Source organism: Berghia stephanieae, chromosome 7 (genome assembly GCF_034508935.2).
Source record: "Berghia stephanieae isolate SIO BIC M18660-M18661 chromosome 7, UCSD_Bste_1.3, whole genome shotgun sequence".
Classification (NCBI taxonomy): Eukaryota; Metazoa; Mollusca; class Gastropoda; order Nudibranchia; family Aeolidiidae; genus Berghia; species Berghia stephanieae.
This window is the reverse complement of record NC_088366.1, coordinates 40,568,246-40,585,745: the sequence shown is the minus strand read 5'-3', so window position 1 is coordinate 40,585,745 and position 17,500 is coordinate 40,568,246. Positions and strand designations below refer to the sequence as shown.

The window sequence follows — 17,500 nt, the reverse complement described above, 5'->3', positions numbered from 1 at the left end:
TATATATGTTGTTATTTTAGCCAAGATGACACGTGATCAGTTCTCAGCACATTTTATTTTACAATCAATTTAATATTGTAAACATTACAAAAGGGTATGTTTAATGGTAACATCGATTTGTTAATGGTGAGCATTTGACTGATTTGTGAAAACTGTAGTTAAATTGCATCCTCTCTGTGTCTGTATTCATTTTCTCGATTCATTGTTTGTCCGTTAACAAACAACAGTGACAGCATGGCATGTCAGAAAGAGAATATGAAATTTGTGAACAAAATGTGTTCAATCTTGTGTTACTGAAATCTTAATAGAATGTATAAATCTTACATATTTAAAATTATTTAACGTATTTAATATGCCATATCTAATTGTTACCTACGATGACCTTTATGACGACACCTGATGATCGCTGTGACCTTAATCCCTGGGCAAGGCATCGAGCTTGGGACACGCCCCCTCCTCCCGTCCCCTGAATGATTCCCTTGGTCAAAATCATGGTTTAATTTGGAGACATTAGGATGCTGTTTGAACTGTTTTAATAAGCCAATGTGGCATCAGTATCAGTTAAACAAACGACTGTTGGAAGGAGAGAGAGAGAGAGAGAGAGAGAGAGAGAGAGAGAGAGAGAGAGAGAGAGATTATGATGATCAGTTAGAGGCCCAAGATAACCAAAGCCAGCTTTAAACGTATAATCAGTGTTATAATCTGCAGTTTATGCATTGTTATGACACCAGGATTTTGAAATCAATCATTTAAATAGTAAACTTCTAAAAGAAATTGCCAAAACGGATAAGTTTGACTTCGCGAAGTCCCAGTTTTGAGAGTGATTGCCGTGATGGTCGTTTAAATCGATCGATATTTGAAGGACGAGTTTTCTGGCAAAATTTCTAAATACGTGTTTTTCCAGAGTCCGGCAGGTTAAACAATTGCTATTTGAAATAAACGTTTTTGATCTAAATGTAAACAAAATGCCATAATATGGCATTAAAAATAGGTTTATGTCATTGATTTATTACGTACCATAGATCCAGGCAACGATAACACATTCTAACGTTGCCTGTGGTAAAAGTGTGAAGGCAGCAATGTACCAATCCATCAAGGTGAAAAAGTATATACCTCCCTGAAAAATACAATAATCAGACAATGCTCTTCAACAAAAATAGTACAAAGCATGCTCATGAATTTTGCCATGCACAATGCGATTTAAAATGTTTTATTTATTACCCTGCATGCAGCATGGAAACTAATTTTATCAAACATTTTACAAATTGCATGTAAGGTACTCTTATCTTACAATATCGGTTACAGTTTAGGTTAATGTACTCAGACACATCCAATTCGAGTGAAGTAAATAGATGATAATAATACTGACTGGTATCTATATTTATTCCAGTTGTGTAGCAAACGTCTTTTCTATTTTTAAAGTTTAAATATTTTGGTTGTGGTATCACGCAGGGGCCAACATTTTAACACTTTTAGGAATTACAGGGAGGATTGCTCGAGTATTATAAAAATGTCGATAACTTTTTCTTTCATATTATAAAAAGCTAATATTAATATGGCAACCGGGATGAGGCGGTGGGCTGAGGGATAGCGTTAGTTGCCGTGAGATATCAGAATAAATGCACGTAGACAGCTGAATTCCTAATTGCGTGACTCATCTCTAGAGTTGTACCAATGGTTTAGTCATCGATAACTATAAGAAAAAGGACTGTTATGCTCTTTAACGATGAAAATAAGTTTCAATCAAAATTACCTATAAAGCAACTCGTCTTCAAGGCACTGATTATAATAAATAAAGGTAAAAATGGCTAAATATTAATAGAGAAATCGTGACGTCACACCCTCTACTCTTCCGGTTCCAAATTCCTTGAAAGTGTATATGTAACCAGTCCTTCGGATAACTAACAATTAATAGTTTATTTAATGAATCATTAAGTGGCATAATTATTTTAGTGGCATGCTGCATAGGCAGATTCTGATGATTATGAGGCGTTAAAGAGCGGATTATCTTTACTGACATATATCTAGGCTAGAAAAGAAGATGCTATCGCTCTTAAACCAGAAGATTAATTACACAATGAATGTATCCAGTCCTCCGAATGAGTGATTTTAAATTTCCAAGGAGACTGGAACCAGTTTTTTAACATCACGCTTTTGTTCCCTATTAGAAACATCCAATTAGGCTGATTCGAGTTGTTTTGAGCAGCCAATGATAAAAAAGATCTGCCCCGACCCATTCATGTTATTCTAGAATAATTTAGCAGAATTGATCGATTGCATAATTCATCGGTAAACCTTATCATCGGTAAAAGTAGTGGTTTCAATACCAACGAAAGCCTATTATGTTCCACTGGCTCCCAGTAAAGGCCAGTATTGACAAGATCTATGTTTTAATATGATAAAAATCCGTCAAAAACCTGTTTACCAAAAGATCTCCTAAATGAATATAACGCAAACTTCTCTCCACGATCAACGGGGCAAAATCGGCTCTCTGCATTCCACAGCAAGCAATTGAGAAAAGTACTTAACACTTGATTTTTGGAACAGAGATTGCGCCTTTTTGGACATATTCTGAGACGAGATTCGGAAATGTTGCAATGACCGCGTATTTCAAAAAGTGTGGAAACTGATTCAGGGGAAGACCAAAAAAAAGCATATTCATCGCCTAACCGGCAAACGTGTTGTTGTTTCTCTCCCTAATTGATGAGTTTTATTGATTTCTAAAACAAAAGTCTGGGATATTTTTATCGTTTTAATAAAGTTTTATTTTATATTGTGATACATATTTCTATAAAAGAACGTTTAGATAAATTAACATTTTTGTGGTGTTTGATTATTTTATAGGGAATGAGATTAGCGGAAGAGTGGCGTCCCTTGATTGGACGTCACCCATAGTCTGTGACGTCACCGGTGGAAAAGTTATTTGAGAGAGAACGTCATGTTGGTTGTGCGCATGCATCTCTCGTCCTCGCTTCCAATCAAGGGACGCTACTCTTCCGCTAATCTCATTCCCTATTAGACATTTATTGTTTACACTTACCTTAAGATTTTTAGTCACGATGTGCCATATCTATCTTTATCCCTATTACGACAACATTTGGAATGATATAGAAACGTCTTGGTATCACGGTAACAATAGCCAGGTCGTGGTGGTGTGCGGAAACGAATAAAAATAAATATTCAAATAGATTTGACCTCCACCTCTTCATTCTAATCGAGCACACAAAGTACATAACACACAACGGTGTCCAAGGTCTCTGATCAACATACCAGTCAACGACACTCACAACAACATGCCAATAGAAAACGACACATCAACATATTAACAAAACACAATGACCACAGCTGATCATTTTGATGGTATGCAGGACTTAAGTAAACATCATGAGAACGAAACATCTGAAAATAAGACAATAACAGCAACGAGGGGAAGATGGACCAAAATGAAGCCAAATGAAATAAAGAGAAGCAATAACCGAACCAACTCAAATAATAACTCTCTTAATGTAGCAAACAGGCAAACTAACAATGATCGAAATGGTGAACTCAGAAACATGTTTAGAACTATGACCATAAACTTTCAAAGTGTAACTCCAAAACTACCCGAATTTTGGAAATTGATATCAGACATAAAACCAGACTAATCATAGTTACTGAGACATGGCTACAATCTGAAAATAAAAGACAGTGAAATATTTCCACCAGAAACAGATTTCAACGTGTTCAAGAAAGACAGAGGAGATAGATAGGTACGCGGAGTACTGGTTGCAACATCAACGGATCTTAGTATTAAGGCTTGACATTCAAACAAAATCAGAATCGGTGTTCGTAAATATCAAAACAGAACAAAGCCTACTCACTGTGGGCGCTATGTACAGGACACCTTCAAATTCAACAATGGAACAAGTGTCTGAGATAACATGCTGTATTGATTACCTAGACTTTTACGAAAAATGTACTCTGCTTAAGCCCGTTCCCTATTTTTAGGGTACATAAAAGATATTCTACGAGGTATAAGGTCAAAAGTGCGTCTCTTTGCTGACGACACAGCATTATATAATCAGATACGATCAACAGACGACTGCAAAACACTAAATGACGATCTAGCTCAACTTCAAGAATGGAAACAATAAATCAAATGGTATTCAACGTATCAAAGTGCAATGTTCTAACCTTCCCAAATATAAAAGCACCGATTACATTTGAATACCAACTTCATGGTCAAAACATGGAACATGTAAAGACAGCAAAATACCTTGGCATTGAGTTTGCTAAAAGCCTTAAATGGAACTACCACATCTGTCTTCAAAGGCAAATCAAACGCAAATATAAGCGCTTAACTCACCCGCAATTTAATAAAGATGCCCAATTTCAACTCAAACTCTTGCTTTTAAAACTATTGTTAGACCAGTTTTGGAGTATGACAGCTCAATTTGGAACCCAAACAATAATTTTAAAAATAAATAGTCTAATAATAATAATAACAATAATAATAATAAATAATAATAATAATAATAATAATAATAATAATAGTAATGATAATAATAATAATAATAATAAGAAGAAGAAGAAGAAGAAGAAGAAGAAGAAGAAGAAGAAGAAGAAGAAGAAGAAGAAGAAGAAGAAGAAGAAGAAGAAGAATGTACTTTATTCATCCAAAAAGGAAATTTTTGACAGAGCACAGCCAAAACACATCTGCAGTCGCCGGAGGCCAGCGCCAAAGAAAAATATAGACACTTTAGGAAACATCCAAAGAAAAACAGCAAGACGCATCACAAACACATTCGATCCTATCTCAAGTGTATATGAAATAACACAACGGATTGACCTTGAACCTCTGGAAAAGAGAAGAAAAATACTCGTAGTTAAAATTAAAATGTTCCCCAAGATCTACAAAAAGTCGTACCTTAAACTTCCAAACGACATCAAAGATATCATGACAAGAATAACGAGGGGACACGCAGCAAAAGTAACCATCTGAATTAAAAATTCACCCCATACACCGGAGCATACTCAATGTCTCAATCGTTTCTATGTTATATGTCTGTGATGAGAATATTGGCTATTAAGCTTAACTGCTGGTCAAAATTACTTCGCGATGGTGGTGAACGAATCGGCGATCTCAAGAAGTGGGTGAGAGAGGGATCTAGAAATGACTTTGGTTTGAAACGAATATTTTTGTGTTCGTGGATAGCTCACACGGTAGAGCCACGCTCTCACCTGCCAGGCGGAGTTGTCGTACCAATAAGGTCGCAGGTTCAAACCCCACCACCGCCGCGAAAAAAAAATTTTTATTCTCTATTGTCTTCTGGCACTTTTCTACTCACTTCATATCTTGTTGTCTAAAAGTAACCATCCCAACATTCGTTTTTCCCTTCCACTGCCCGACTGTGGAATAGCCTCCCAGCTGACATGGCTGAAAACGGTTTCCGACATGCCTTCACGCGGTTGCTAGAGTTCACATCGTGACTTTTTAATCTATGTATTTTTATTAGTAGTATGTGCAGTTTAAATTGTGGAGTGACCCTCGATAATATTGGAGGTTTCCACAAAAAGAAGAAGAAGAAGAAGAAGAAGAAGAAGAAGAAGAAGAAACCTTACCCGTACGGTTCAACTAAGATATGAGGACATTGGAAGTTCAGCGGCTGAATCTCAACACCAATGAGGATCTTCAGGCACTGCAGACGATTGCTTCGGATCGACAACGTTGGTTATACCTAAAGCACGACCAGGTGGTGGCAGCCTGACAGAGATGCGAAAGGCATCTCATGTCAAGGTAGTCGGTGATAGATCATTTGACAAATACGGACCGACCATTTAGAATTCTTTCCCTGAGCCTTTAGACCAGTGTATAGCTCCAAGAAAAATCGAAAAACTTTACTATTAGGAAAATATCTTTATGTCAGCTGTTGAATTTTAATTATGTAACCACTATTTTCATGAATTTTGACGATGTACGTTGTAAAAGGTTCTGAGGGCTCGGCAAAGAATGCTAATAAATATGGTGTTATTATTAAGTTCCTATTGAAGAGACTTACTCTTGAAGCAAAAAATAGTCCAGCCAATGTAAATGTAACCATTACTAGTACGGAAATGGTTTTCCTCCATCTGCATACAAACTTGGGCCACACATCAGCCAGGGTTGTCAAGATCGTTTCTACATTGGTGAACTTATGGAGAGGAAAATGAATATGAAGAGTTATGAACATTTACATAGGGCATTTCCACTATTACACATTCGCTTCACAATTATATATCTGTTCCTCCAACAGGCAGCGTTTTATCTTATATACTATACGTTGGCTATTTGGATTATTTTCTTACAATATAAGTCACTGCCAGGTACACATTTACACCTGAGTCCTGAAAGGTAGGATACTCAGTTTTGTTAAACCGTCTGACCACTAATCACTGTCATCATCGCTTTTTCGATTAGGAGAAAAAATATAAAATAGAGGTAATATTGTCACACAAATATTAACTAGTTTATTTGCCGTACGCTGTAAAAACACGTATTTAACAATTTGGCCAGAATAGTTGTCCTCCAAATATCAGTGAGGTCCCCAGGTCTGAGAGTTTTTGACAAGATGCGGGTCAGTCAAATCTATCGATATTTGAAGGACGAGTTTTCTGGCTATTTTTTTTAATACGTGACCTTCCAGATTACGGCAGTCAACTGGTGAATTATCGACAAGGAGGCAGAGTATCATCTTATAGCGATTCCACTTTGCCGTCTCCTATTAGTTAGGTAAGAGTATGATCTTTTTTATCTCACTTAAACGAACTCACAATAAGAAAACAAATAATCCGCGCGCAATCTATATACATCGTTAAGGAATGAATCATTTATTTTACTCGTACCTGTGAGTCAAGTCCTAGTGTAAACAACATAAGAAAGAACAAGAATCCCCACAGTTGAGGGATGGGTAGGTAGGATACAGCCTGGGGATACACGATAAAGGCAAGCCCGGGACCTGAAATGAAATTTAAATGGAAACGATACTTTATTATCATCTAAAATCATAATAATATTGGGAGATGGTCCTGGTGGTGTTTTTATATTGGAGAGTGAGATTGGAAGAAGACTGATAAATTATCTTTTTAGAGTGTGATATCCACTTAATGTGATCCATGCGATTTACAAGGAGTTGCAAGCCAATTGCAAAATTATACCTGTAGACATGACGCCTATAAGGCGTTATCACATTTTTGTTTTTCGACCGAGACAACGCAGTCATCTGCCCGGTATTTATTTTACACCTGAGTATAAGTAGAAAATGTGAGTAAAATCATGTTTTGTAAGGACAACGTTACGCGGGACTCAAACCGGAGACATACAAAGCAGAGGCCGAGTGTATACAACGAAACCACACATCTACATACACAAAAAGGAATATTCATCAATGATGCAAGTTTCACGAAGCGACAAAATTGGAGATGGACCGGCTATATCAGATTACTAAAAAATTAATGCTCAGCTAACCGATGTTAAACTTGCAACAAATGTTCAGCAATGTTGGGCGTGGTCGGTGATGTGATTGAGTTGGTGACCGAAAACCACTAGTCTTTGTGTTAATAATGATGAGAAATAGTGGGTGTGGAGAAGTGCCAGAAGAAAACAGAGAATAAAGAGTTACGAGGTCAGTGCCAAACCCGGGATCAAACCCTCACGACACCCTCCGCCTGGCTGAGAGAGAGAGAGAGAGAGAGAGAGAGAGTTTAGCGAGCGGTCGCTCTAGTCACTGAGCCCTCCGGCCACACTAAAATTATGTCTATCAAACTCAGTAACTATCGTGCGAACTCTCTTCTCCCAACTTCTTCTTAGGGATCGCTAACAAACCCCGCGAACTTTTCAATGAGCGAGAAATTTAACGAAAACGCCTTCCTCTGTTTGAAACAAAGCATGTAAAACAAAAAATAGGACACACATGGAATAGCTCCAATATTTGTTGAATGGTATTCAGAAAAATATAAAGAGAAATATAGAGATGGAGAAGTGCCAGAAGAAAACAGAATAAAAAGTCACAGAGTCAGTGCCGTACTGGCTGAGAGAGAGAGAGAGAGAGAGAGAGAGAGAGAGAGAGAGAGAGATCAGTGAGCGCTAGCCACTGAGTCAACTGGATCCCGAGTTTGGCACTGATCCCATGTCTTTTGATTCTCTGGTTTCATCTGGCACTTCATACCATACATTTCTAATCATTCTTAATACAAGTGCCAATTCCACACTTTTTCTGAATTTTATTCAACCTAATATCGGATCTATTTCCATGTGCGTCCTATTTTTTTTCACATGTGAACCATGTCTTGTAGCAAACAGAAAAGCGAGTGGAGCAGGAACTTATGCTGATCATAACAAGAAATGAAGTGAGTAGGAAAGTGCCAGAAGACAACAGAGAATTAAAACTTCGCGACGGCGATGTTGGCTCGAACCTGCGACCTTACTGGTACGACAATCCGACTGGCCGGGGAGATCGTGACTCAACCATATGAGATATCCACAACCTCCAAAAAAGTCGTTTCAAACTCTTGTCTATCTTGAACCACTTTCCCCCGACTTCGTGAGGTCACGGGTTCAACACACACAAATGCCGCGAAGTTAGTTGGCCAGCATAAAGCTTTATAGCCAATATTCTCAACACAAACATGTAACATAGAAACGATTGAGACATGGTGTATGCTCCAGTATTTGGGGTGAATTTTACTTCAGAAAAGTGCGGGGAGCAGGCACTTATGTTGATAATAACAAGAAATGAAGTGAGTAGGAAAGTCCCAGAAGACAAGAAAGAATAAAGAAATCACCGCCGCGAAGATAGAAAGAGTGCGATAGGAAGAGGCAGGGAGAATAAACTGGGTGAGTTCGAGAGAGAGGTAAAGAGAAAGAGAGAGAGAGAGAGAGAGAGAGAGAGAGAGAGAGAGAGAGAGAGACAGACAGACAGACAGACAGACAGACAGACAGACAGAAGGAGAGAAGAAATGAGAGATAGGGAGGGAGAGAAATAAGGGGAAGGAGGAAGGGAGGGAAAGGGTGCAAGGGTGAGGGGTGGACAACTATTCAAAAACTCACCGGATTTGGCAAAATCGGTGATAGGCACCCCAGCGTTATACGCCATATGTCCTAAAATGGTAAAGATGGCAAATCCTCCATAAATACTGGTCCCTTCACATGCGATGGTCAGAAGGATGGAGTCCCTGAAATGTCATAAATTACAAGATTTCATTTATATTCAACGCGCTTGCAAAAAAAAAATTGTCGATCAAAGACTTTACAAATAATATACGTGTTTGATAACTCAAATTCATATGGTTTTGTGGTTGTGGAAACCAAGATGTTATGAAATAGGTCTCAAAATAGCGCAAAGTGTATTCCACTACAACAAATTAGATACAAGCTATGAGAGCATCAAGTTTTCTAGAAAATTATTAATGCGAAATAATATTAAGGATCCTCGATGTTAAGGGATCAAATAATTTGAAGAATGAAAAGAATAAATAGAAATAAGCATATCTACATTAAAACTGAGGTTTTTGGAATGGTAGAGAATTGGAATTCTTGAGCCTTTAACATTTCATTTATTGTATTCAATTATAAGACCTTCAAGTATGTTCACAGAGGCAAGACTAGGCGTTTAAAACTTATGCCTTAAATCCGAAACTCGTAGCTATAAAATGGATATTGTATAAATCTGCTATAATAGGCCATCCAGAGATATATTTGAATTTGCTCAATCCGTATTATCAGAATGATCCAATTTTGAGCCGCGGTGTGTTTGTGTGTTCGTTTCTTAATCCGATAGCAAACTCATAACGCTTGTTAATGAACAAGGTCAAAACGGCAGCTTGCAATTAAGATTCATCGCTAGTATTAAATTGTCCTTTTTGTTAATCTCTAAATGTGCGCAGGGCGACGTGTATTTGTTTGCAAATCTGATAACCCAACTTGTTGTGGGCTCATCGTTGTAATGGAAATACGAGTACTCTCAAACAAACCCAAGATATTGTCCATTACAACAATGCTAAATCAAACCCATAATAGCGTTCGGCTATCAGACCTGCACACAGGTTCACAACGGCGTAGAACCTTGGAACAGACTGTTAAAAGTTTTTGGGGTTTTTTTTAATTTCCAAATGTCACTACGTCAATTCGCCATACTTACCGACCTAGACGAGAGAATTTCTCGTCATATTTTACAATTTTTTGTGAAAGTTTATGGATGGGTTACCATGAAATTGAAGCATAAAATGCCCACAAAATAATCATCAGTCAGTCAATCCAATATATCTTTTTAACTTCGAATAAAAACCAAGATAATGTGTGTTTAACTTAACCAATACTCTTGAGATAAAAGTTATAATTTTGTTGCGATTTTGGCTATTTTTGAGAAATCTATCTGGCAAATATATTGCAATTTATAATCGGATCTTGTAACTTTTAAACAAGTAAATAATTTCTAAATAGAATAAAAAGAACGCGGAAATCAGTTTTAGGGCTCTAACGTGTACATTGACAAACGACATTTTGGTCACAAAAAGCTCTTACTTAAAACATCGATTGATTAAGACTTAACTCTTCATGACGTCACAAACCTTTGAAGTATCAGGTTTGAGACGTTTTGGCAATTGGATGTCAGGTTAATCGCCCATAATTTTAAGTAAAAGAATATCTGACTCAAATGGCAAGATGTGTCGAATATAAAATAAAGTTCTCGAAGACTATATAGTACAGTGTCATAACTGTAAGCTTACCTCATGCAGTTATTGTTGAATTTGTTATAACTGGCCATGGTGATGAGACCTCCCCAGGCGGGTCCTAAAGAATAAAATACTTGGATGGCTGCTTCAACCCATGTCTGAAGAATCAAGAGTTTGCTATTTCGAAAGAAGAAATTAGACCAAGGATTTTTAATTACAACCAAGATGGCAGTGTAGTTAGGAACTCTTTATAAATTACAACCAAGATGGCGATGTTGTTAGAACTCGTTATAAATTACAACCAAGATAGTTAAGAACTCGTTCTGCGTTACAATGCTGGCTTTGAAAAAAAAATAGCTTTTGTATTGCGCAATATCCACTTAACGTGCTCAAGCGTTTTACAGGGAGTCCCTAGCCAACAGCAACACTGCCTGTCAGGCAATATTACAATTTTTCGGACAGTAGCATCGCTGTTAATGGCATTGTACTCATTTTACACATGAGAACTGTGAGAGAATGTGAGTAAAGAGCCGTTTCCAAGAACTTAACTATGCGTCACCCAAAGCGGGAGTCGAACCCAGGACCGTCCGATCCCAAGGCGAGTGTCATACCACGACCACATAGCCGCACTTTATTCAATGGAGGATATTGTAGAGGTGCATGTACGAGTACACATAAACGGTGGTTGAGGAAATTGAACAGGCAGAATCCGTAGAAGCCCGCTATTTAATGTGACCTGATTTCGATATGATGAAGGCCATTACCTGAAATCAGGCCTGATGTAGAAAAGAACTCCGTCCCCAGCGCCAGGCAGAGTACAGCCGAGAATCAGCATGACTGTGAGGAGAAGGTAGGGAAGGGTGGCGGTGATGTAAACAACCTGTATGAAGAAGAAGGTGATAGTATGATGTTATTTGATTTCAAATGAAATACTTTGAAAGCATTGCTGTAACAATAGACATTTTAACTATTCATGAAGAGATCTGATGAACAGTTGAGCGTTTGATACTATCATCTAGATTTGTTTTCTAAACATTTCATTGGGAAGACCAAACACATAACAAACATTATTGTAAATTTGAAAGGTACATTCAACAAAAGGTCAGTCAATACTTTGCATATTTTGGAGATGAACCGCTGACAGTTATATAGTGTTTAGAGATAAATGTGCTTTATTGCTCTTCAAATTGCGAATCAAAATTGGTCATAGAGAGAGAAAATGCAGCATAAGGAATTCAAATGTGCAATATGTAAATATTAGACGGCACAAACTTCATTCATCATTTGTAAGTGACGTAAACTCGTAGTCTAATTTTAGAACGGGAACTCCTTTGATTGCAATAAGGAAAGCAAATACGGCATTGCAAGTTCAAAATCGGCAAGAAGTAATTAATAGTATTGCTATCAAGTTTCTTATCGAACAAAAAAGGAAATGAAAAGATTATTAAACCTTCACTGCCCTTCTCCAGTGACTAAACGTTTGTTATCTAATGCCACACATGCTTGTAAAGTGTCTTACTAACAGTAACAGTAACATCCATTTAAAATACCTCGTAGGTTACGGATCAGCCATCTTCTCACAGTAAAAGACTGGAATGAGGCGATTGATTTACATCGCGATTGTGAGAATAATGCCGAAATTAAATGGGCAAAATGATCAATATAAAACAGCAGTGGGTAAAATTAATGCTCAACAAATGGTTTGGGGAGGGGGGGGGAGGGGCGGAGAGAGAGAGAGAGAGAGAGAGAGAGAGAGAGAGAGAGAGAGAGAGAGAGAGAGGGAGAGAGAGAGGGAGAGAGAGAGAGAGAGAGAGAGAGAGAGAGAGAGAGAGAGGAGAAATTAAAAGGGGGGGGGGGGGGGGGAAGTACAGAAGAAAAAAAATTATGTGTATAGACGGATTATACTGCACCACTTCAGCATTAAACCAAACTTAATGGAATGATCAATACGTGTTGAATCGTTCATGGGTCATGCCACCTTTCAGTAATTCATAGTACATACGTCCACACCTACTACTTACTGTAAATATCAACGTGATGTTTTTCCCTAGTCGACCATTGACAAGACGGAAATTTCGAGAACCTCTCTGAAAACGATCCGGGGGTCTTTTGTCCAAAAAATTATTCCCGTTTCATCAACATAAATAAAATCGTTTACTGCAACCTGCATTACCCATGTCGCAAATTGATATCGAAGTAATGGGTGTTTTCTGTATTCCAATGTTTCGTTACGTCTTCAAGTTTATTTAGGGTCAGCAGCATTTGATTAACCACGTTGGTTACTGCACTACTACTGACATCAGGTCCTGTTGATAAATGGATGGTCGATTACGACATCTTTAACTGATTTTATATGATGGCGCTAACATTTTCACCCCCGTTTTCCACCAAAAAACCTTTGCTATCATGCATTGTTGTCAACTCCTCGCTTAACAATGTGATGGGCAGTAGATCGCTTTATCTCAAATGCTTTGTCAAGAGTTATATTATCTTCAACTCTTTCATTTGCTTCAAAAAGCCTTCTTATGACATGTAATGATATCTTGGAACATTAATTTGCCATGGCTCCTTCTTAATTAGTGGTGGAAAACAAAAATAGACCCAATCGACAAATGATTTTTTTTAATGTGCCGAAATTGCTTTCACAATGCCGCATTTGAATTCGCTATTAAATATTTGTGTCCATTAATAGACAGTGCGTATTACTCATATTCACAATTGACCAATAAAATTGCACGCCTAAAATTTAATTCTCTTTGTTGCAGTTGGATTCCTTAGACCGAAATTACGTTCTCTATTTTAGTAGGGAGAATTAGGTCCAATAAACATTGAATTTGGTAAATTAGGGTTGAAAAAATGAAAGGTTGAAAGTGTTTACATATTGTATAGTTCTAAATAGATAACTGATTAGAACTTATAATAATAATAATAATAATAATAAATAATAATAATAATAATAATAATAATAATAATAATAATAATAATAATAATAATAATAATAATAATAATAATAAAATAATAATAATAATAATAATAATAATAATATAATAATAATAATATAATAATAATAATAATAATAATAATAATAATAATAATAATAATAATAATAATAATAATAATAATAATAATAATATAATAATAATAATAATAATAATAATAATAATAATAATAATAATAATAATAATAATAATAATAATAATAATAATAATAATATCCTTTCTTTAAAAAGCATTGTGGAGAACATTGTGCTTATTTGAGTCAATAAAAAAATGATACGGCGCACAATTCTACTGAAAAATTTGAAAATTAGAATTGTATTTTTTACATAAAGATAAACAGATAACTTGATTTCCTTTTATAATTTAAAGTCAATTTTAAAGTTTGTTGAGTCAAACAGATATCATAAAATATGTACCGACGACACTAGACTCTCAAAATCAACTAATTTTGGCACTGTAAAAAGTTGTCAATTTGCGTCATCTATTTATGACATCAAGTATTATTATTACTTCCGTTGTGTTGTTGATTTAGCGGTGATCAGTGTTGTTATGTAGTAGTATGTTCTAATTGCGTGTATGTTTGTGTGTGTGTTGTGTGTTGTGTGTGGTGTATTTTTCAGCAAATCGTGGCATTCATAGTGATATTATTCACTTGATCACATGAAGGTATTTCAGTCGCAATTTTGATTCTTTTTTTACTATTAGGGTTAGTCATAAGTCTTAGTAAAGGTGCTAGGGTGTTTGTTTTTCCATAAGTTAAGTAAAGGGAAAACATTCCGAAAGGGCCTAAATCCCCAGTATTCTTTAAATTTGTATTTTCACCGTTGATCTTTTGTCAGGCGTTTATTTATTCAATTTGTCATCATTTTTTCTATTAGGGTTAGCTCGAGATCGGAGGATATTTTTTTTCTATAAGGGTTAGTCATAAGTCTTAGTAAAGATGCTAGGATGTTTGTTTTTCCATAAGTTAAGTAAAGGGGAGACATTCCAAAAGCTCCTACATCCCGAGTATTCTTTAAATTTGTATTTTCACCGTTGATATTTTGTCAGGCGTTTATTTATTCAATTTGTCATTATATAGAACTATTTTTAAAACTCTAGAACAAACCTTGATAGATTTGTGAAAGTTTAAAATTTCCTAATTTGACCACTGTTTTGATTTTCGGCCGCCATTTTGATTTGTTAAGTATTGAAAGGTAGTGCAAAGCAGTCCGAGAGTTGTTTTTTTTCTATTAGGGTTAGCTCGAGAGGTTAGTCATAAGTCTTATTAAAGGTGCTAGGGTGTTTGTTTTTCCATAAGTTAAGTAAAGGGGAGACATTCCGAAAGCTCCTACATCCCCAGTATTCTTTAAATTTGTATTTTCACCTTTGATCTTTTGTCAGGCGTTTATTTATTCAATTTGTCATCATTTTTTCTATTAGGGTTAGCTCGAGATCGGATGATTTTTTTTCCTATATTAGGGTTAGTCATAAGTCTTATTAAAGTGCTAGGGTGTTTGTTTTTCCTATTAGGGTTAATCAAAGGTACTAGGTTTAATTTTTTCTTGGGGATAGTTGAGGGAATATATTATTAAAGTTGTTTCCCTTTGTAGGGGCTTTCGGAAGGCCTCCCAGGTAAAGCGTGGTAAAGACTTGGGACGAATTGATATAGATATCTACTGACTGATAAACCAAAATCATGCCGAATAAAGCATGGCAGCGACGACAAGCACGTCGATTAAAATATGCATCTAATCGTAATCAAGCTAATCAAGAAAATGATTCAGGCCGATGTGTACGCCAAGCTGAAGAACCACACAGTATTGACGTAGAGTAGTTCACATTCCAGGTCAAGAGGAAGAAACTCATGTCTTATCTCCACTTCAAACTCGAACCAGAACTAGATCTACTAATACTAATACGACTACTACTTCCGCCACTTCTACTACTAATGCTAATAATACAGAAACTGCTCCTCAACAAAATGTAGCTCAAACAGTGGAAATTACATCAGCTGCAGATCAAGAACAGGATACAACTACAATAGATCTCATCTCACCACACAACACAGCTCGCATGAACAAAGTTTGTCGTTTTTGTCCAGCAAAACTATGGCACGGTGAATCAACCTCGCTAATATGTGCCAACGGGGAAGTATCACTGGCACCTTTACAACCCCTTCCGGATAATAAAAAAGAGTCTTTACACGGGTAACGACACAAATTCTAAGCATTTTCGAGAACACATCCGTGCTTACAATTCTATGTTTGCATTCGCCTCCTTGGGTGTACACGAAAATTTCTTTCCTCCTGGGATATACTGTTTCCGAGTTAGAGGTATCGTCTACCATAGAATAGGTCATATTCAACCCAACAGTGATAATGATAGACCAAAATTTTCCCAACTTTACATAATTTATGACACTGAACACAAAATTCAAAATATACTTTTTTGGAATAGAAGTCTTAATACTGACATTTTGACAACTATATCTACCATCATGGCTACTGTTAGTCCCTTTGTTGAATTATATAAGCATGCCGCTGCAACTATTGAAGATGCTGGAGATCAAGGGAAGGATATTAGAATGGTGCTGCGAGCAGATTCATCAAAAGATCCCCGTAGATATAATTTACCGACTGCTTCAGAAGTTGTTGTTTTACTCCCAAATAACCCTATCAACTGTAGTAACCGGAGGGGTATTGTATTATACCGCAAATCAGATGACCATCGAAACTAACAATCAATTATGCGTATCAGTGAAACACATCCTCACTTTGATCCGTTGCATTATGTGCTCTTCTTTCCAAAAGGAGAAGAAGGTTGGGTGCCCAACATTAAATTCAACAGAAAGCGAACCGGTCAGGTCAGTCCATCATTATTTTATGCTTATCGACTTATGGAGAAAGATAGTTTTAATGTAATCTTGCACGGAGGTCGTCTCCTGCAACAATATTGTGTTGATCAGTCTGCTAAAGTTGAAGAGCAACGCCTGCAATACATTCGATTTAATCAACAGTCATTACGAGCAGAATTGTATCAAGGACTGGTGGATGCAGTGTATCGAGATGACGCACATGGAGCTACAGTAGGGACCAAAATTGTTTTGCCATCTTCATTCACAGGGGGTCCAAGAAACATGCTCCAATTATACCAAGATGCAATGTCAATTGTTCGCAGATATGGTAAACCAGACTTATTCCTTACTGTGACCTGTAATCCATGTTGGCCAGAGATAACAAATGAACTGCATTCACAACAAACAGCTGCAGACCGACCAGATTTAGTCGCAAGGATCTTTAAAATGAAATTAGGGGCATTGATGGAAGAGATAATTAAAAAAGAACTTTTTGGCAAAGTCTTAGCATATGCGAAGGTCATTGAATTTCAAAAGAGAGGCCTGCCACATTCTCACATCCTGATTATCCTTGATCGCAGTGCCAAACCCATAACTACTCAAGATATTGATAGGTTGGTGTGTGCAGAAATTCCACAAAACAAAACATTACAGAATTTAGTTTCAAAACACATGATGCATGGTCCCCGTGGCCTGGCCAATCCCAAAAGTCCATGCATGAAAGATGGCAAGTGTTCCAAGAAATTTCCAAAATCATTTTGAGACGACACATACAAATGACTCCACTTATCCCCTGTATCAGAGACGTAATGATGGAAAATCAATCTTCAAAAGAGTAATTGCCCTTGACAATAGATGGGTTGCCCCATATAACCCGTATCTCCTCAGCAGATATATGGCACATATCAATCTTGAGGTGTGCAACAGCATAAAAGCGGTGAAATACATGTATAAGTATGTGTACAAAAGACACGAT

At 36.8% G+C, this 17,500-nt stretch overlaps 1 protein-coding gene across 3 annotated transcripts in view; it reads right to left on the bottom strand.

The window, feature by feature from the left end:
- Positions 1-17,500, bottom strand: part of LOC144977230 (sodium- and chloride-dependent GABA transporter 2-like) — an 87,020-nt gene that overhangs the window by 8,228 nt on the left and 61,292 nt on the right. For all 3 annotated transcript variants that reach the window (XM_078922231.1, XM_078922232.1, XM_078922230.1), the window contains exons 6-11: positions 11,454-11,569; positions 10,744-10,866; positions 9,065-9,189; positions 6,862-6,974; positions 6,039-6,170; positions 1,018-1,117 (exon numbers count right to left, since the gene is read on the bottom strand). In XM_078922231.1, coding sequence (XP_078778357.1) covers positions 1,018-1,117; positions 6,039-6,170; positions 6,862-6,974; positions 9,065-9,189; positions 10,744-10,866; positions 11,454-11,569 — 709 coding nt within the window. The remainder of the gene's footprint in view (positions 1-1,017; positions 1,118-6,038; positions 6,171-6,861; positions 6,975-9,064; positions 9,190-10,743; positions 10,867-11,453; positions 11,570-17,500) is intronic.